This window comes from Oryzias latipes, chromosome 1 (genome assembly GCF_002234675.1).
Source record: "Oryzias latipes chromosome 1, ASM223467v1".
Lineage (NCBI taxonomy): Eukaryota > Metazoa > Chordata > Actinopteri > Beloniformes > Adrianichthyidae > Oryzias > Oryzias latipes.
The window spans coordinates 8440589-8461164 of record NC_019859.2 but is presented as its reverse complement, the minus strand read 5'-3'; the positions used below and the strand labels follow the sequence as shown (position 1 = coordinate 8461164).

Here is a 20576-nt window from a genome sequence, read left to right as displayed (position 1 = left end):
ACCTGCCCAAGTTAAACGAAGATCAAATCACAAATTTAGACTCTCCGCTCTCGTTGTCTGAGCTTCATGAAGCTCTGTTACTTATGCCTAATGGTAAAGCACCAGGGCCTGACGGCTTTCCTGCAGAGTTTTATAAGGAATTCTGGGAACAACTGGCAGCAACGTTTTATAAAACGGTAAAATTTATCAATGAAAGCCAATCTCTACCACCTAACATGAACTCTGCCAACATTATCCTTCTTCTAAAACCAGACAAAGACCCCACGAGTCCTTCAAGCTATCGCCCCATTTCTTTAATTAATGCAGATGTAAAAATTATCTGCAAAGCACTAGCACAGAGAATAGAAAAAGTCACTCCTCACATAATTGACTTTGATCAAACTGGATTCATCAAAGGCAGACACTCGGATGACAATGTCCGCAGACTCGTTAACATAATAGACTTTGCCACCATCAAAAACCAGGAAATGACTATACTATCACTGGATGCTGAAAAAGCCTTTGATAGAGTAAATTGGAAGTTCCTCATTGCTGCCCTCCATAAGTTTGGGTTTGGAGAATCATTCATCAATTGGATCAAAATATTATATCACAACCCCAATGCATCAGTTAGAACTAATAAACAGACTTCCAACAGGTTTTTTCTTGGAAGAGGAACTAGACAGGGTTGCCCACTCTCCCCCTCTCTTTTTGCAATATTTATCGAGCCTCTAGCTGCAGCAATAAGACAGAATGAGAGTATTAAAGGAATTAAAACCAAACACAGCCATCATAAAATTAGTCTCTATGCAGATGACATATTACTGTTTTTAAGTAATATACATTCTGTAAATGAAACGGCAACAATCATTAATGAATTCTCTTCTATATCAGACTATTCCATTAATTGGAATAAATCTGTTTTATTACCACTGAACAGTAATGCGGAGCAAGGACTCACAATACCAGTTAAATCAGGCAATATAAAATATCTAGGTATTTATTTTTCCCCCAAAATATCAGAACTGGTGCAGCTAAACTACACCCCATTACTGAAAAACATACAGGACGATCTAACACGCTGGACCAACCTGCCTTTGTCCCTTATGGGCAAGGTAGCCACGGTTAAAATGAAAATCTTACCCAAAGTTAATTATCTCTTCTCAATGATTCCCACACAACCGCCATTAAAATGGTCCAAAACATTAGACTCATCCATATCAAGCTTTCTATGGAACAATAAACCTGCAAGAATTAGTCTAAAAACTTTAAAATCTGCAAAAAGCTGTGGAGGATTAGAATTACCTAACTTCCACAATTACTTTCTTGCAAATAGATTACAATACATCTTAAAATGGTTAAAAAATAATCCAGAAACCAACTCATGGTTAGACTTGGAACAGGCGTTATGTGGAAAGATCAACCTGTCAGATCTTCCATTTATTAGTCAAATAGTTAAAAAACAGGATTGTTTCAAAAGTATTAATATAAATGCCACTTTGACAGCCTGGTGGGAATTTCTCAAAATATCAAAATCATCAATTCAACCGTGCAAAATGACACCCATCTGGAACAACCCAGACATCCTCATAAACAAAAAAATTATCCACTTCCCAGCTTGGCAAGCAGGGGGCATAAAACAACTAGAGCACATAATTATTGATAGAAGATTCATAACTCCCCAGGAACATCAAGACAAACATGGAATATATAACTTCTTGGAATATCAGCAACTTAAATCAATTATTACTAAAAAGTTTAAATACAGAGACAACGATTTAAAGCTACCAGATGTAGTTACCACTCTGATCAATTTCTCAATGAATAAAGCTCTCTCCAAAATATACAAACTTTTATGTAATTTAGATAACAATATTTCACTTCCGACAACAAGATGGGATGCGGATTTGAGCATCAGCACAGATGAAAGTTTTTGGTCAGAACTTTGTCTAAACACCTTTAAAATGACAAAAAGTCCAAATCTGCAGCTAATCCATTTCAAAACTCTTCACAGAATTTACTACACTGGACAGAGGATGTTCAAGATGGGTCTCAGTAACTCAGACATTTGTCAGCACTGTGACAGTAATCTACCCGACAATTACATGCATGCACTATGGTTCTGCACGCCTGTCCAGGCTCTCTGGCTGCAGGTATGTGCCGATCTATCAGTCTGGCTTAAGGTTTCAATCACAGCTTCACCGTCACTTTGTGTGCTTGGTGACATGAGTGCCATCGATGTAGAAGGAGGATTAGGCTCTATCATTTTCATAACTCTTTGTATTGCTAAAAAAACTATTTTAATAAATTGGAAAAGCAAAAAAAATATAAATATAAGTCAACACAGAAATCTGCTGCTTGATCATATCAGCTTGGAAAAAATGTCAGCCCAAAGTTCAAGTAACTTTGAAAGAATTCGGTCTCTCTGGTCTCCCATAGCTAACTCCGTGACTTAGGGGGTGGGGGGGGCATGGTCGTCGCTGCTCCTTGCCCTTCTGCCGTGGGCCGGGGTGGGGGTCGGGGCCTCCGGTGCCTGGCCGGGGGTGGTGGGGGCTCCGTTGGTCGGGGGGTTGGGTCCGGCGCCTGGGTGGGGCGGCCTGGGGCGCTGCGTGGTCCTCTGGGCTTGGGTGTGGGGGTGCGTGGTGGGGGGGTGGGGTGGTGGTCTGGCTTGGCTTGGGGGGGTGGTCCCTTTGCCTGTGCTGGGGGGGGGTTGGCGGGGGGCGCTGCTCGGGGGGGGGCCCAGCGGCGCTGGATGGGCTTCCCATCTACACCTGGGGCTGGGATCGGCCCTTCCCTGGCTCTGGGGCGGGACGGGGCAACCCTCTTGGGGCCCCCGGTCGCTCTGGGTGTCATCCGCTTCGGCTGCGGGGTCTGGGGGGGGGTGGGGTGGGGGTCTTGTCGGCCCTGTCCTGTGGGGGGGCATTCTGGGGGAGGGGGGGGCCACTATTGGTACGGGGCAGGGGGGGTTGACGGGTCGGGGTCTCCGCTGAGGCCATCGGCGGTTTCCCCGGCCGGTTGGCTGCCTCGGTCCCGTCGAGGCCTGACCAAAGCTCTTCTAGGGCCGGCGTTTGGGGGTGGGGGCCTGGGCTTGCTCCGGGGGGGGCCGGCGCTTTCTGGCTCCTCTCTCTCTGTGTGGGGGTGGTGGTGCTGGGCCTGGGGTGTCTGCGCCTCCGGGGGTGGGGCCCCGGGGCTGGGTGGGCCTGGCCCCCTTGCTGGGGGGGGGGGGGGGGGGGACAGCTGTTTGACCACCGTGGGACAGTCTATCATCTGTCCCCAACTTACCCCCTTCCTCATATAACCTCATAATAGGGTGAGGGGGTGGGGGGTTTAGCCTGCGATGAGCCTTGGGGGGGGGGGTTTACTAGGCAGTGGCCCCCCTCCTGTGGTTGCCGTATGGAGTGGGCCCCCCCTCTTTCGGTTTTATTTGCACCTCAGACATGTAGGGCCCTTGGTAGGGGGGGTGCTTGGACATCACTGCCAGCAAGCAGCGGATGTCCTCCTAGCACCCTACCCGCCAATTTTAACCGCACCTTAGACATTTAGGGCCCCTTGGTGGGGAGGGTGAGGGGACGTCACTGTGAGTAATCAGGAGATGTCCCCTTAGTGCCCTACCCGCCAATTTTAACCGCACCCCCCTTAGTACACACACCCCTCCCCCCTCAATATGTACATCCCAACATAAACACATACACATGCACACACACACCCTTTCAAACACACATACACGCACACACATTTTGCAAGGAAGGTGGGACCTGGGTCCGTCTGTCCCCTGCCTCTTCCCTGGTGGGGGGTACGGGCCCCTTTGCAGCGGCGGCCGTGTCCCCGGGGTGCCGGCTTCCTGGGCCCGGCGGTGCTCTCTCCGCGCGGTGGGGGGGTTCACATTACATCTGAGCCGGGGGTGTCTGGTCCCTGGGGGGTGGGTTCTGGTCCTTGCTCCCGAGTGCTGGGCCCCGCCAAATTTCCAACTGTGGCCGAGCCTGGTCGGGCCATATTTACAACACCCCTTGTGGGCCCTCTTTTTTCCCCGGGGTTCCCCCCTCCTGGGCGGGGGCGGCGGGCCCCTGCCTCGCTCCTCCCTGGACCAACCGTGGGCCGGGCGGGTGGCTGCCTGGAGTGCGGAGCGGGTCTCCCTTGGGGGGTCCTGGCTCGTACCTGGGGTTGGGGCGGGGGGATGCCCGGAACTCCTGGGTGGTGGTGGGGTGCTCGTTTGGGGCTGTGGGCGTCCTTCTCCGGTGGGGCCCTGCGTTGGGTTCTCCCGGCGCGGGGGCTGCTCTCCTGGTTGGGCTGGGGCGGCGCTCTCTTTCCCTCCGTCCGTCCCTGGCCTCTGGCTCTGGGGGCCTTGCGGCGGCCCTGCTGGCCCTGGCCTGGGTGGCGGGCTTGGTCGCCCGGGCGGCGGTTGTTCCCGTGTGGCGTTGGGGGGATTCCGGCTGCCGCTGCTGCTGCGGTGGGGGTCTTGGGGTGGGGATGGCTGGACACTCTCCCTCCTTTTCACGTTCCACCATCCATTTTAGAAGAACATAAACACTCACCTGAGCACTGGTGTTAACTCACCTTTGCACTAACAGTTTGCATGACTGAATGACTGAAATATTTCACACTAGTTGGTTTTAAGGCATAAGTATGCGTGTGAACACTATCTGTTTTGTGTACATGTCGACAGGTGGACATTTTTGCAGCTAGCAGGTGTGTTTATAACATTTGAGTGTGTGTGTGGACAGGCTCCGCCCCTTTTTTTTTTTTTTTTTCTACATTTGAACCTTACCATAATGATTAACAACCAGTAAACTTGTTGCTTTATGCTGCTTCATGGTCTTATCCCCCTTCCCCTCCTATTATCACCCCCTACCCCCCCTCTCTCTAACGTCCCTCTCTCTTCTTCCCCTCTTTCCTTTTCCGTCCGGTCCAACACCAAAGATTTTCAGACATGATTGAAATTAATAAAGTTTGGCCTCAATTACAAAAGGGGTTTATTCAGACATACCTTTGGTTTGTCTGAAGATTAATAACCCCTCTTGTTAAAGTAAAATATGTCCAACACAAGAGGCCCTCAGCTCTCATCCGTCTGCCCAGCTGTTGGACAGGACAAGTTAGAAAAAGAAGAAGAAAAAAAAAAAAAAAAAAAAAAAAAAAAGCTGCATGGGCCATAAACTCCCTGCTCTGCTCCACAGCGGGGAGGGGAACGGGGCCGGCGTTGCTCCATACCAACAGTCAAAGGCGAATTTCTCCTAAACTCCTGCTGCTCTGCCAAAACTGTTTTTAATTTGGGTTAAAACAGCAAAATCTGAATCACAAGACGACTGGAAAGGATTGGAAAATGGATCACAGGAGGATCAGAGTGGGACTTCCAGGCTCTGAACTGATTCAGTCTGTTTGCTTTTTTTGGTCCCGTTTTGAGATGGAAGATCCATTTGTAACCTTAGGAATCCGTTCCTGATCCTCTGGGATCACCAAGGCCAAGCGGCTTCTTTAAACGGATCCGTAACGAGAACAGGAGGGAAGAGGAGATTCACAAAAGCAAAAGCAGTGACAGAAGCAAGATAAAACTCCCTTTAATATGCAATGAGTCGTTTTCAAGTAACCTTTTTTTCTAATGTCTGTCGGTAACAAAACAATACTGTATACAAACACAAAATTGCTACATTAATGTAAACAAGATATAAAAATGATCCTTATGGTAATAAAACAAGAACTCGCTGCAGAATTCCCCTTTTTTCACGTGGATGGTTGGTGGTTTTTTCCAGAGTTTGACCTTCACCAAGCTCACGGTTAAAATTTGAAACATATTCAGAAACAAATATGGCAACGTAACATTCAAACACCGATTTTTTTGTCTTTTTGTGTGTTTCTGGTGGCGGCGCTCCGGGTTGTGCGGTTCGGATGTTGGCGTTCACATCAGCCATGCATTTTCAGACTGCTGTCGTTTCTACGCTGTTTGCTCCAATTCGTCAGAAGTAGGTGTGGGTTTTGTTTTTTTTTTCCTTTCTGAAGGGAATCTGTCGAGGAGTTTAGTCATGCAACCCGACCGTCTGCGGCGAAACTCTCCGCCCACCGACCGGTAAGTGCTGAAGCTCCTTCAAGGCATTAGTGGGACAGTTTTCGTGCCGGTGCGAAGAGAAACGAGGAGAAGGAGGAGTGTAACAGGTGTGACGGACCCGTCCCGCCGGGTCGGAGCTGGGCGTGGGGGGGTTGGACCTACACTGACGGTTGGGGGGTTAGGCAGACCTACGACTGGAAGATGAGTTTAAGACAAGATGTTGGACATGAACTCGTAGAACCGTTTGGAGTACTGCTCTGGATTCACCGTGGAGATCTCGGCCCCCGCCTGAAAAAAAAAGACAAAACGTTTGTTTCTTCAAACCATAGAAAACCGGACAGCTGCTAATATTCTATAAAACAAAAGGCTTAAACTCTCTACACTCCGGTTCAAATTCAAACTTTGAGACAAAACCTTCAGGAAAATATATTTTTGAATTATTTTAGTCCGTTTGGAGGAAAAGATACGACACAAAAAACACAATAAAGACTAAAAAGACGAGAATTTCGTTTCAATAACAAACATATTATTACTTTCAACACATTTCATTTTGCCACTAATCTCCTATTTTCTAGTTTCTTCACAGCAAAAACGTAACAAAAAAAACATAAAATACAAACATTTATTTATTTTATTCCATAATTTTTTGGGGGTTCATATGAGGACGGCCCTCTGGTGTAGCGGTTTGCGCTCTCGGCTTTCAGCTGCTAATATTCTACAATCAGGCTAAAAACATTCAGGAAATTTGGAACAGGTTTTTTTTTCTGATCCAAGTTTGCATTTTGGTTTGGAAAGACAGACAAACAAAATGAAAAGTGAAGATTTCAACATTAAATCTAAACTTACTGACAATCTCAGCATCAAACTCTTTGTTCTTGTTTCTTGTCAGTAAAAACAAAAAACAAAAATATCCTGATTTTACACCTCAATAGGTTCAGTTTATATGGACTTTGTTCTATTCTGTTTGTTTTTCTGTCCTGTTATTGTCGTACGCTTTTAGCATTGGGCGATAAAACATAATTAAATATATTATCGTTATTATTTTAGTTTGTCGTTTTTACTGACAAATAGCATTTTTCCCAATAATCTGTTTATCTTTCTGATGTTTTGTTGATCTGATTGTCTGTTATCCATGATAACAGACAATCCATGATGGAGATACATTGATGATAGAAATACGTTATTTTCATTCATCCACTAAAAAGACAAATATATATAAAAAGACGTAATAAAATATCAAGAATCCTGCTTTGATCTGGGAATCGATCCACAGCCTGGCGTTGGGCTACGTTCACCCTGAACGTGTTGTTAAGTCAACGTACAGACGACATCAGAGGTCCTGCAGTGCCACTGATGATCAGTGGGCGGAGTCTAAAACCAACACGGCAGAATCGGATCGTTCTCCTCCCGAACTTTGAAACACTTTTCCTATTTGCATCGACACAATACTGAAAAGTCTTCTTTTTCCCCCCTCAGACTGACAGCAGGTCATCAAACGGGGCGGGGCCACCGGTGGACAGAGGTTCCGCTGAAAGCGCCGGGATTCAGACTCCTGCAGTGGAGAGTGAAGCTCACCGTGCTCTGATTTGACGCACAAACGGCGTACGGCGTGGGCATAGTGTCACGCTTCAATGACAGTTGGAACGAAAACGGACATGGAAATGGTTTTAACAGGTTTCCTCAGCAAACACTCACCCCGTGTTTCACAGTTTTGGCAGCATGTGCAGCTTTTTTCTTAGCGTCGTAGTGTGTGAGGATGTCAATGATCGCCATGAAGTAAACCTCCTTCTTCACAGCACCTGGAACCAGAACGGCAGCTCAGCTTTAATGACCTTTGGAACCCCTCCTTCCTGGCTGGAGGGGGCGGGGTTCCGCGGGACAGACTGGCGGCGCTCACCGTCGCGGCTCTTGATTGCGTAAACGTCCACGGAGGGGTCAAACTCCCCGGGGCCGAAGAACCCGCCGCAGTTGAGGGGGTTTCCCGGACTGTCGGGGGGCGTGCCGAAGGAGCCCGTCAGCGCGCCTCCGCCCATGCCGTCGTTCTCGTACTCCTCCTCCTCCCCCGTCCCTTCCACGTCCATCTCCTCCTGCTCGGCGCGCTCCACGTCGTGGATCCCCACCAGCAGGCTGTAGTCCATGATCTTCAGCGTGGCCAAGAACTGAGCACAAGAATCCAGAGGGATTTCACCAAGTCCAAATGGATTCGGCCATGTCTGAAGACTCCGGCCACGCACCATGTAACCATGACAACCGGGGAAGCATTTTCACATTTCAAACACAGACCTGACTTTTAGGAACGATTACAAAAGAAAAACAGGAAACTCCATCAGTTCGAGTGTTGATGGGAAGTCGGTTCAAATGTCGACTTCCCCTTTGATATTTTGGGATTTTCCTCGTTACAAACTTTTTCACAACTTTATGAAACTCAACAAAAATGTTCAACAAATCCAGGGCTTCAACCATTTTGAACCTTTATCAAGAAAGTGACTGAAGCATTATTTTAGTAAAGATAAATCTGCAAACACCGACATTCAGTTTAAAGATTCAGGAGAACGAAGCACACAAACACGCACAAACACACACAAACGCACAAACACACACAAACGCACACAAACACGCACAAACACACACAAACGCACACAAACACGCACAAACACACACGTCCAAAATGCATTTTATTCCTCACCTCCACATCTCGTTTTAACTTCTCCAAAAAGTACTTCTTGTTGTCGTCTCCAATCTGCAGCTTCTGGCCTTCATTCAGGAAGTCATTGTCTTTAAAAGTGGGAAGTTCTTTCGCCTGAAGAGGAGATTTAGCAGAAAAATACAGCAATAAATCAACACAACAGATTATTTTGATGCCAGCTTTCAAACTAAAACGGAAAAAAGAAAAACTCCAATTAGAGAGAGCACGTCGTCTTCCAGCCTAATTTAGCTGCCATTTGATGAGCTGGCTTGGGTCGGAGGGGGGGGTTATTTCTGTCCCGGGGTGTCAGCAGTTGTTGTCGCACAGAAATAAAACCCACCTTTTCCTTGTCGCTGGCCTCCCTGGAGACGGTCGATCCCTAAAAGTAGGAAAACAAAGATGTGAAAGTGGCCCCTGGTGCACAGCCTCATGGGTGCAGGACGGTTTTATTTTGAAAGGACAAAAGGCTGAAACGAATCAGCTGCTTTGATTTAGAATTTTTTTACAAACTGAAGTTAAAAGCAGTCGTAGCCGAAAACCATGAAGCTGCAGCAGCTTTGACGCCCCCGTCGGTCTGACATCACGAACGGGAGACTTAGGCCACACCCCCCGTTGGTCTGACGTCTCAAACGGGAGTTTAGCAGAAATGCTCGTGGTCCGTAGCAACCATACAACTTTTTTTATGTCTTCCTGGGATGAATGTGCCTTTTTGTTTTCATGTCGCTACAATAAACTAGATTTTTAAATTTTCCATAGCAACCAACCAAAGCTCATTCTGAAAAAGATCCAATCGTCTCGAGAGATTTGAGTTGATTCGTAAAAATGCATTTCAGCATTCTGTTGCAGTGTCGCACTATGACACAAGCCAGCGCTTTACAAAAGTAATTGTTTATATTGTGGTTACCATGGTAACATCATGATAAGATGAATTGACTTTTTCTCTTTTCATTTTGGTAGGCTGCAACTTTTTTTTTTCTTTTTGACATTTTTGGGTTTAATGAAGATTTCCCATTTATTTGCTTCAGAGGATGTTTTTTTGGCTTCAGGAACAGAAAAGCAAAAATCCCATCTGTAGATGAACAAAGTGGATCCTGATGATTATTTCCTACAAAAGACAATCATTGCTGATTTTTTTGGGGAAGCAAATTTGAAACCACACAATTAAGAGGAGTTGCTCATAATGACAGCTTTTGGTGGAATGGAATCCATTCCAAAGCTGCAAATTCAAATAAATCACTTTTTGCAGTTGAGAACCTAACATAAGATTGAAATACGTTTTTTTTTAGATCGAAGTAAGTGTCAGCAAAATATTAAGAGGTTGAAGTTCTGTTTCTATAAATAAATCTCCCACCTTCAGGTCGTACTTGCGGTGCACAGTGAGCCGATGGCTGAATACATTCCGGGTCACCACCATGTACGTCTCCACGCCGTCCACCGTTAGCCTGTACATGCCCAGGAACTGAGGCAGCAGCGTGTTGCCATGACACTCCACGATGAACTGGAAACCGGGGTGGGGGGTGGGGGGTTGGTGTGGGAGGAAACAGACATTCATTAGAGTCAAAAAAGGGAAAAAAAAAAATCATTTCTGCAGAGCTGTGTCCAAACAGAAACAAACACCTTATCTTCTGGGTTTGGGCATAAAAAGATGTTTTTCAAACGACAGAAACACAAACAGATGAGGAAGAAAAGCAAACGAGAGCAGCAGGGATTCAAATGATTAAACAAGAAAAGTTTCTGGTTATCAGTTCTTCACATAACTGAGAAGAAACTCAGATAAATGTTGAAGATCATTTGACTCTTTGAAGTTGAAGGGAATTGGAGTCTGAATTTTAATCAGACATGTGCTGCTGCTGCGTCTTAAAGCATCTTTCTGCTCTCTCTTTAAAATAATCCACCTTCAGATGAGTTCTGGATTCACAAATCACTCAAACTATGTCAGAATACTTTCAAAAGTAAAGGGGTGTGGTTATGGAGCCCTGTGGCACCCCAAAGTCCAGAAGGTGAAGCAGGAAAGCCTCAGCCTGACAGGAAACAACTGAAACAGAAATAGGGAAAAACTGTTGACTGTATGAGACCTGGACTGAGTGAGTGTGATGTCACCCCAGAATACTTCTGGCTCCAACCAAAGAGAGGCAATTCAGTCGACATAAATCTGTTGGAGCCAGATGTTCTCCATACGCAGTGATTGGCCCAAAATGGTCTGAGTCAGCGTTTCTATGGCAACCACTCCCACTAATCTGGAGTGGGTTGGTTGGGAGGCCACACCCCCTCTACCACTTGAGAGCGGACTCAGGATAATCTGTCAATCAGACGTCTCAAACATGAAACCGCGTCCTTTTATTAGGGCATCTGATCGGTCAATTTATAACTTAAGTAACTTGCAATAAAGAAAAAAAAGAATGTGTTAAAAAAGGTATTAAAGCAAGAATGGTCAGACAAATAGAATTACTTTTTTCCTAATACCAAGTCTTTTGGTTTCTTGGAACCAGCGGGTCAGGCAACAGGTGAGAGGCCACTCAGTCCAGCTGTCATTTACAGTCACTGGTAAAGGGATAAAGCTGGGAAATGTCTGCCAGGTGAAGCTGAGAACCCGCTTTGTTTCTGGGGAACACAGTGTTTGGGCATTTTTTCTTTTTTTTAAGCTGGTTTGGTCCGAATGGGAATGTGAATCCTTCTCATCTGGAGTGTGAAAGCAAAACCTGAAAGGAGGTTTCTCTTTTCAACACATTCATGCTGTGGATGAAGCCAAGCCCCCACATTTGGAGGGGTGGGAGGGGCGTATTTTCATTCACATGAAGCAGGAGGTGTCATGATGTCATTTTTGTCCCGGTTCTGTCTCAGTTCCCTTCACTTTTCATTTATACTGTATTTTGTGTATGTGATGACCCAAAGACCGATCGATTTCCATCTTTTCTCGCCTCCTCTTGAATGTTTGCGCTGAGAGGAAGGGGAGGAGTTACTCCGTCAGCCAGAACCCCCACCCCAGAGGTTAAGCCGTTACCTGGTGATACTTCTTCAGGATGCTGTGCATCTCTGCGATGTCTTCGCTAGAAATGGTTTTGATTACGAAGCGATGGTCGTAGCTGCACAGGAAGCGGTTGCCGAAGCGACCCTGGGAGTCGCTGTTGAGCGGGGCGCTCCTGGTGAGAGAGTTCTGCCAAAGAAGAACAAATAGAGCACGTCTGTTTCTAATCCCAGAGCTTCCAAAGGTTTTAGGGGCGGGGCTTGAGTCTGTCACCTGGTAGTCCTGGTCGTCGATGCCGAAGCGTTCCCTCAGGTTCCTGAACACCATGGGACAGTACTCTTTGAACTTGAAGCGACTCGGCAGGTTCTCTCTAAACGGCGGAGGCAGAGAATGAGAGCGAGAAAACACAGAGACTCGGAGGTTCGTTACTGAAAATGAGCCGGGAAAAACAGAAGTGGGAAACAATGGCGATCAGGAATTCTGTCCAAGCTGTACGATAATGAAGACGACAGGAAAGTAAAGCAGGAGTGAGCCAGACGCCTTCCCAACTGGAGCGATGCTTCAAACAACTCAAATCCACATTTGGGTCGGACCAAAACTGGTACTGTCCCCCAATATAAACGCATGAGAATCTAACTTCACAATGTCTCCAAACACTCATTCTAGTTGTCTTGGCCAGTTCCGATTATTGCTTTATTATTTTATTGTTTTCAGCTCTTTTGTTTCTCTGGGAAATCGATTTCAAAATAAAAGTGTTTGGAACTTGAATGATGCTGCAGGACACAGAAATAACCCCAGAAAACGCGTTAAATCTACAAATCAAATGATCTGTCAGCGTTTTTCCATTTGTTTTCTTGAAGGATTGTTTGTTCCCGTCTGGACTTCCCTCTCCCTTCATCCAGCACGTTCTTTTAATGACCTCAAACTGGGTCAATCCATCATCTTCCTACTGTTTCTTCATCTCCTGCGTTCAGGTTCTCTGTCGTACGTTTTGTCGGCTCATCTGGAGTCGATGGTGTGGAAAATGGCTTCATTCTGACTGATGGAGGGAGGGAGGGAGGGAGGGAGGCATTTCTAAAGTCACCACACGCTCTGCAAAGCAGCGACAGGCGGTACGTACTTGTTAAATAGGTGGTTGTCCACTTTGATCTTACTGTAAGCTTTAAAGTCGTCTGGCATCAACATAACCGGTACAGGCACATTACTTAACTCGTTGACCTGAGGAGGGGAAAAAAAGACAGAGATGAGAAGCTTTCCTGAGGTAAACAAACGAGCCTCACGGACGAAAACAGATGAATTTAGCTCGAGCGGTTCACAAACAGAATCCTGCTGAAAACCTCAGGAGCTCCTTTTTTCTCTCCTTTGGTGTTGTAAATCAGCTCCTGACGGCAGGATGACCTTTGGGGTCGTCACTGATCTCTGTAAATCTCAGAAAGATGGGCCTAAGCGTAACATTTTTTCCCCCAAAAATGGTTCCAAGTTTACAGGAACAAGAACCAAAAGGTTCCAGAAAAACTGGAAAAGGGACGACATAAAGTTTCTGGATGGGGGACAATTTCATCAGCCGCCCCCCAAAACATAAATCAGTAAACCAAAGAAACGTAAACAAATGAAACAGGAAGTTCGGATGCATGTTTCAGCTTGAGTCCAGGGTTTGTTGTGGGGTCAGTGGAGGTCAGACATTTGGTTCGGCTAACGTTAGCATGGCGGCTGACTGATGCAGACTTTACAAACCCGAGGAGACGTTCCTGTTTTTATTCTGCTCAAAACAGAAGAGATTATATTTACCGTATATATTATCTGTGGACAGGAGACGCAGTTTTACAGCTGCTTCAGTCTCAAAACTAGGATAAAGCAATGATTTTTTAAAGGAATCATTTCCAGCTGGGTGAAAATAAAATATGCATTGATATCAAATCAATCTATACTTACTCAACAAAATACTGATTTGTCAAATCATAAAAATGGGTTTTCTGTTTTTATCAGGCAAAAAACAGCTGTCAGTTAGCTTTTAATGTCATGTAAAAAGGAAAGTTCCGCATTTATTTTAAGCTTTGAGAAAAATGCTTGTTTTTTCTTCAAATCTTGTAAATTAAAAAGCCTGTTTCTGTGTTTTTAGCAGTCACTATACTGATGGAGGTTTAGGTTCTGGCGTTTTTTGCTATCAAGTATGAAATGTTCTGAAAGCCTGGATGTTGTCGGATATTATTCACGTTTGGAGCTCAGGTTTTTCTTTATCTTTCATTTTCTTTGTGGAAGAAAAAAACAGTTCCAGCATTTATGTGAGCGAATCCAGTTTTCAGCAGGAGTAGAGCAGCTCTACTTCAGTAACATCAAGACTTTACATCATGGAAATGTGTTAATGCATCTACAGATTGCTAAATAAAAAGGTCTTTTTTTCATTTCTATGACAGTTTCTCTGGGGTTAATCTGGGAGTTCTCATTCACATTCAAATATGGAGAAAAACCTTTTTAGGTCGCTTTCTCTGATCTGATGGGACACAGGTGAAGCCTGGCAGCAGAGGTTTTCAAATTTGTGATGACCTCACGAATACATTTAAAAAACAGTAGTTTGAGCTCAAATTGTGTAAAAAGCTGAGCAGGTTCTGCCTCAAAGGCGTCAGAACAGAGAACGCTGCCTCTTTTCACAGAATCCGTTGAGAAATGAAGGGGAACGGTGTTACATCAGACATAAGGTTAATATTTCATGTTTGGTAGAGCAGCGAATGTCAGGTTTTCATGGGAACACCACAAACGCGAGATCTGCTGAGTGTCACTCCGTTTCAAATATAGAAAATCTGAGGGATTGGCGGCGTCCACATCACCTAAACGCCAGCAGACGTCCTGCTGGAAATTCTCCAGCATCCAGCTCCATCTAATACCCACACGACTTCTGACTGTGAGAGGCGGGCTTCGATGCGAGGGCCGTTTGATGTGCCGAATCCGCCTCACACCCACAGAATCAGCTCATCGGGCCGGAGCTGCACGCACACGCCCACTGCCAGAGTTCACCGCTCAACCCTGGAGAGGCCGCAGCCAGAAACACATCTGCAGTTAGCTGCTCCCCCGGATTCATCTGAACGGATCCGGCCAGACCCTGACCGGTTCCACCACAGAGCTGGTCAAAGAGGAGCTGCTTCATCGACCAAAATGCTCTTCTTCTCTGCTCCCCAACAGCAAAGACGGATCAAACCACAAACATCCATGAAAACCTGAACCCACGTTGAGAACACCAGGACACAAAAAAGCCCTGAACTCCGACCTTAGTGGAGGACTCGAGACCAACTTTGGCAGACGCCTTTGCTCTCAAACTAACTGATCCAATGGGATCACAGGGATCCTGACCAACTGATCCGGTTTGATGATTACACAGTTGGAACTCATACAACGCTGTCTGATCGGGACAATTGGAGTGACACAAGTTCAACACAAGGGCATGCTGTGCTAAAGTGTTCAATTTCAGAAAATCTGATTTAATAACTTTGTCTGTCTGCTTGAACGGTTCCCTTTCCCCAAAATGCGCTTCATGCGCTTCAATCCCCGATTTTTGGGCGGCAGTTTTGTCTTTTACATAACAACTAAAAAGTTGGATAAATCTTTAGAATTTGCTAATAAGACACTAACAATGAATAAGAACCTTTGAGTTGTCTTTTACTAAGCCTGGTGTAATGTATTAAAACAATAAATAATAAACCCTTCTTACACACGTGTTTGTCACTTTCTACATACTGCTATGCAGTAGGGATGGAACCATAGCTCCCCTCGTGATTCGGTTTAGTGGTGTGACATACAATTTGGTGGGAAACCGGGAATTGTGGCATCTCTATTGAACGTTATTCCACATACTGGAGCATTGTCTTTTCAGAAGCTAATCATACAATTACTGTACTTCCATCTCAAGTCCATCTGTGTTCTGATGCAACTCCTGAAGAATCACGCACTGCTAAACAGCTGCATGTTAGTCTAGTTTCATTTATTGTAATCTATTAAAATGCATCAAACTGTTGTTTCTAATTTAAGTATTATGAAGAACTTGCTTGAATCTGTCAAACCAATCAATAAAAGTCTCACTCCGATCATCTTTTGTAAAAGTGTTGTCTTTTAATTAGGATTATGGTGTTTAAATTAAATTAGTTTCTGCAGAATGACAGGAGTTCATCAGAAATTCACCTCTGAGTTGTGGGTGGAACCGTTGTGTGGTGTGGAGCAACCCCAGCCGCCCTTCCCATCAAATTTAACTGAGAGCTCTCCGTTTACACTCTCTCCTGCTAGCTTACAGTCCCCCCTACATAACATTACCAGTGTAACAGCAAAGGCGAGCTATCTTGGAGCTATCCAGCCGTACATTTTTGAGCCAGACGAGGAAAACACAGGCGTGCATGGATCTAGTCGTCTACCAGTGATTCTACCAGAAATTGTAAAGACATTTCAGTGGTTGCATTGATTGCCAACGGTTTTTTTCTTTTTATTAAACGTATTTGTCTGTAATTCACAGGGATTTAGTGTTTTAATGTTGGGTTTGGCTGTAAATCCGTGTTTTAAGCAGCAGTTGTGTGAATCTGTGTCACAGTTTGGTTTCATATCTGGTCATTCTGCTTCTCCAGGTCTTCGTTCAACATCTCTGCGGTCATTTCCATCATTCCGCGTCTCAGATTGAAACATATTTCACCTCTGGGGTCGCTTGAACATGAGCTCCTGGGCTCTGGCCAAATAGGTCGGCTTGGTAATCCGGGCGCGCGCGCGCAGCTCGCCGCCAGCTTTCCGCGCATCAATCAGACTCGTGCAGGTTCGGCAGACTCCATCACCCAACCCGAAACCTTTTCATAGCCGCACGAAGCTTCGGCCAGACGCGATACATTTTCAGCTCTATTTATAAAGAAAGGCTGCGACAAACGGCTGGAGATCGCCGCCTCCCCCCCGGTCACAATCCGGGGAAAGCTGCTGCTGCTGCCTGACACGCCCCTCCTCACGCCTGCAGCAGCAGATCACGGCAGCTTGGCAACCGAAACACCTCTCAATCCATAATCTATGACAGCAGATAATCCCCTCCACCACCACAGCCACGAGCCTAAATTGCCAACGATTAAAGTCAGTTATAGAAGTTGATCTGATTTACGGAGAGGATCTATAGATCCCAACATGAATCTGTCCCCCAAATAATAAATAAATAAATAAGATAACAGCAGCTTCACATAACAGCTGCTAGCTAACCACGACAAACAGAAGCAATCACGACCCGCAAGGATCAATTGATGACAGAAAAGCCGCTTTGACAGATGAGGGCAGCTGGCTAACAGGTTAGCAAGAAAGCTAGAAAATCAAAACAACGGGAGGATGCTCCGACTCACCGTGTGGTTGACTCCCCACATCAAAACGCTGAGGATGGGCTCGCTCGCGCGGAATAACTTCACTTTCTGCCCTATAAAATGCTTCTTTTTCGTCTTGGTTTTGCTGGCGCTGGCGGCCGCTGCGCTGGTGCAGTTGGCTGACATGTCTGCGTTCAGACGGCGCTCTCAAAAACAATTTCAAAATAAAAAATAAAAACAACGGAAACAAGGAAAAAACTATCTAAATGTGTAAAACGGAGACGTTACGAGCGTGGAAAGCTCGCTAAGTGCATCGTGGACCGACTCTCGGTGCGTCTGTGGGCTGGCTGCGTTGATGGGAGTCAACGGTGGAGCATTTTGCTCCGTCACCACCCTTCCTCCGCCCGAGCAGGCCGCGGTGGAGTCCAGAGAGCGGCTAACCGGCCATCGGGCTACAGCGCAGCCGCGCGACTTTCTGATGAAATCGCGGCCTGTGTGTGGCGCAGAGCTGCCACCGTGCGGTGCCTCGCTTCCTCTGGACAGAGAATTTTTTTAAAAAAAGAAAAGAAAAACTAAAAGGAAAAACGTAACTGTTCCGTTTTAAACGCAGGCGAGTAATCCCCTCATGGTGTGCCCGGAGACTGCCGTCGGGCGCCGCCGCCAGCCGAACGCTGCGATCGGGTCTCCCTCAAGATGGCGCCTGCACCGCATTTCACGGTAAACAGCGCCCCCTACGGGTTGTTGTGAGAACTGCATGGATTTTTCACAGAGTGGCACGTTCAACAGAGCAGGGCAGCACAGATTAAATGTAATCTGGATTAAGTAATCAGATGACAAAAACAAGAAACCTTTGTCAAGTGTATTCATACATTTTATATATTATGCTTTTATTTTGTACAGGTTAAACATGTCCAGTCTGTGTAGAACATCTTTTGCGTACAGTAGCATTTCAAAGTGCTTTACATGAAGTTAGATACACAACAACTAACCTAATGTAAAAACCTGTTAGTTGCCCTGAATACAAATTTCAACTAAATAACCAAATGTAAAGTGAGTCATTATAAAAAATATCTGACAACAACAAAATATTAATGTGAGCGACAGAATTCGATTTAAAAAAAAAGTTTTTCAACTAAAATTACATGTTGCTTGATTCAGACGTCCATTTAATAATGGTGGAGATGTGATTTTGAAAAAGAACCCTGCTAGCCAGCATAAACAGATGAAAACAAAGAGGAATTTACTGTTTATCACTGTTTTAGTTTTATTCTCTCTCTGTACATCTTTTTCAATGCTTCTGTTCCGCTTGCATAGAATAGATTTGATGGGGTTTTGATGGTTACAAACAGATACTTGTAGGGCCTTTATTCCATGCCAGAGAACCTCAGTCTGTTTGCAGAGCTGACCTACAGCACTCTCACCGATGCCCGGTCTCCGGAACATGAGGGTTGTGCCGTGAGTGCAAAAGGTGACGAAGTGTCACAACTGGACAGGAATAAACTCTGAAACGTTACCATTTGACCGAGACCATTTGGATTGTGACAAACCTGAAAATATGAGGATTTTAATTGGCAGCTCAAGTTGAGGAAATGACTTCAAGTTGGTGATGTTGGCGAGCTGCGATGTGTCTGCTAGCAGGAGTAAACATGATAAAAAATATGGAAGCCTATCTGTCTCATAATTCAAAATGAAAGTCAATACCCAAAATGCTTTTTCATTTTCACAATAGAGCTGTGTTCGTTGAATCAAAAATAAAATGAAAAATCAATCTGCTGAACTTGACTTTTAATTTTGAATTATGAGACAGATATGCTTCCATACAGAAATGCCTGAACTGATCAAATGTCACTTTGGGGTTTCTTTTTGTAAGGAATGGACATTATAATACACTTAAAACCTCAAAAAATTGATTTTCATGGTATAAGCCCTTTAAATGCAGTCAAGAACAGGAAACAATGAATCCCTGTTGATTGGGAGTGACTGACACACCTGGCACACCTCTGGTGACAACCAAGAGTTAACAGCGCACTTCTGGGTGTTTAGACAATAGGCCCTATAGTATAGGATTGAAGTAAATGGCAGAGATTTTTTGGTAAAAGAATGTCTCAATTCACCATATATATATAAAAAAAAGCTCTGCTGCTTTGTTAATTCTCTCCTCTACAGAGAGTATGAACTGGACCTTTTTTTTATTAAAAGGTGAGTCAATAATCTGAGTTTTTTGTGGATTCAACATAGAAAATAAGGTGATTCACTGATCGCCTATGATAAAACTCGGATGCACTGAGTAAAGTTTGTGCTGCTTTCATGCTGTAAATTCGTGTTTGGTAAACCGTCGCTGTTTATGTGTGGACTTGGGAGATGTTATGGCTTATTTGTTGTGCAAACACTTACTGCAAAAGCTGCACCTTTACAGTTTTGGCTAAAGATCTAAAACTTTCCTTTTCAGTTTTTAACCTTTTTTTTTGATCCAATAACCCATATTTCATGTTGACTAAGATTGACTAAGAATATATGATGACACATATTGATTGACGCCGCTGTAAATGTGCTTTTGCAATGCTTTTTTGTACATTTATAATGCATCTAGAGTCAAAGTCTGGAAGTCTGTTATGTATTTCTGAAGGTTCTTTTTTATTTTCTGCTCCTATTACCCAGGATATTTATGGGGACCAAAGCAAAAAAAAACAACTGATGGATTTTTTTGAGAATTCCCATTTACTGAAAACCCTTCACAAATCCAAGCTCCAGTTTTAACTATAGAATAAACCATGTTTTTTTTTTAATTTCCTGATTTTAACAAGTGTTTCGCTTACTTTGAAATATTTGTTTTTCCAGACTTTCGGGTCAAAAATTTAACCAGAAAAACTCAAAGTTTGAGCAACACTAACACCCCAACTTTGAGACCCCTTTGATCATCTTTTGATCTATTGTAAAAGCGTTTCCAGTGGTCCTTTTTAACGATGATTATGCTGTTTTCAGCCAAATGAAAAAATACAAACCTGTGTTTTTTCCTAGGACATAATTTCGGCAGAGCGGTAGCAGTTTATTAGTAATTTACCTCTGAGTTGTGGGGGGGACTGTTGGCGCTTAGCAACCACACCCTCACTTTCCTTCTCCATTACTGAGAGCTCTCTGTTTACAGTCTCTCCTGCTAGCTTACACCCTATGGATCTCCAAGCAAACAATAGTGGTACAACAAAAATGCCGAGCAATATTGGAGCAGTCAAGCCGTACAGTTTTGAGACATATGCCGGCTCAGGTAAGGAAAACAAAGATGTTCATGGATCTATTTGTCTGCGAGTGGATGCATCAGAATAGAGCGGAGCAGGTAGCTTGTGACTTGCCAGTTGTAATTTCTAAATCACAACTACAACTTTTTCCAAACAGCATTTCTTTGTCTGCTCTGTATTCACAACTATTTGAATGAAGAAACACTTAAAAGTGCAATTTTGAGCTATTTTTTAAATATACATATATATGTCCTCATCACCAAAAAAATGCCACAAGAACGTTTTAAAACATCAAAAACAAATTTTTCGGAGTGGGTCTTTGAGGAATTGAAACAGTTGCCAACAGCATTTTCAAACAAGAAAAATACCT

General features: G+C 44.7%; 1 protein-coding gene across 1 annotated transcript; it reads right to left on the bottom strand.

Moving 5' to 3' along the window:
- Positions 1-5506: 5506 nt before the first annotated feature.
- Positions 5507-17672, bottom strand: pip4k2b (phosphatidylinositol-5-phosphate 4-kinase type 2 beta). Its single transcript, XM_004084020.4, has 10 exons — positions 17016-17672; positions 12788-12885; positions 11941-12037; positions 11704-11856; positions 10054-10200; positions 9043-9081; positions 8703-8816; positions 7914-8175; positions 7712-7815; positions 5507-6304 (listed from the first exon to the last, which is right to left on the bottom strand). The coding sequence occupies exons 1-10, from the start codon at positions 17157-17159 to the stop codon at positions 6224-6226; spliced, it is 1239 nt and encodes a 412-aa protein (XP_004084068.1). The 5' UTR covers positions 17160-17672; the 3' UTR covers positions 5507-6223.
- Positions 17673-20576: the final 2904 nt, after the last annotated feature.

What these genes read in the sequence shown, in the direction of transcription:
- pip4k2b (XM_004084020.4), bottom strand. Translation starts at nt 17,159, where the DNA reads ATGTCAGCCAACTGCACCAGCGCAGCGGCCGCCAGCGCCAGCAAAACC. An exon ending in GACAACCACCTATTTAACAA is followed by an intron (nt 12,038 to 12,787) that starts GTACGTACCGCC and finishes TCCGCCGTTTAG; the next exon opens with AGAGAACCTGCCGAGTCGCT. An exon ending in AGTTAAAACGAGATGTGGAG is followed by an intron (nt 8,176 to 8,702) that starts GTGAGGAATAAA and finishes TCTTGTGCTCAG; the next exon opens with TTCTTGGCCACGCTGAAGAT.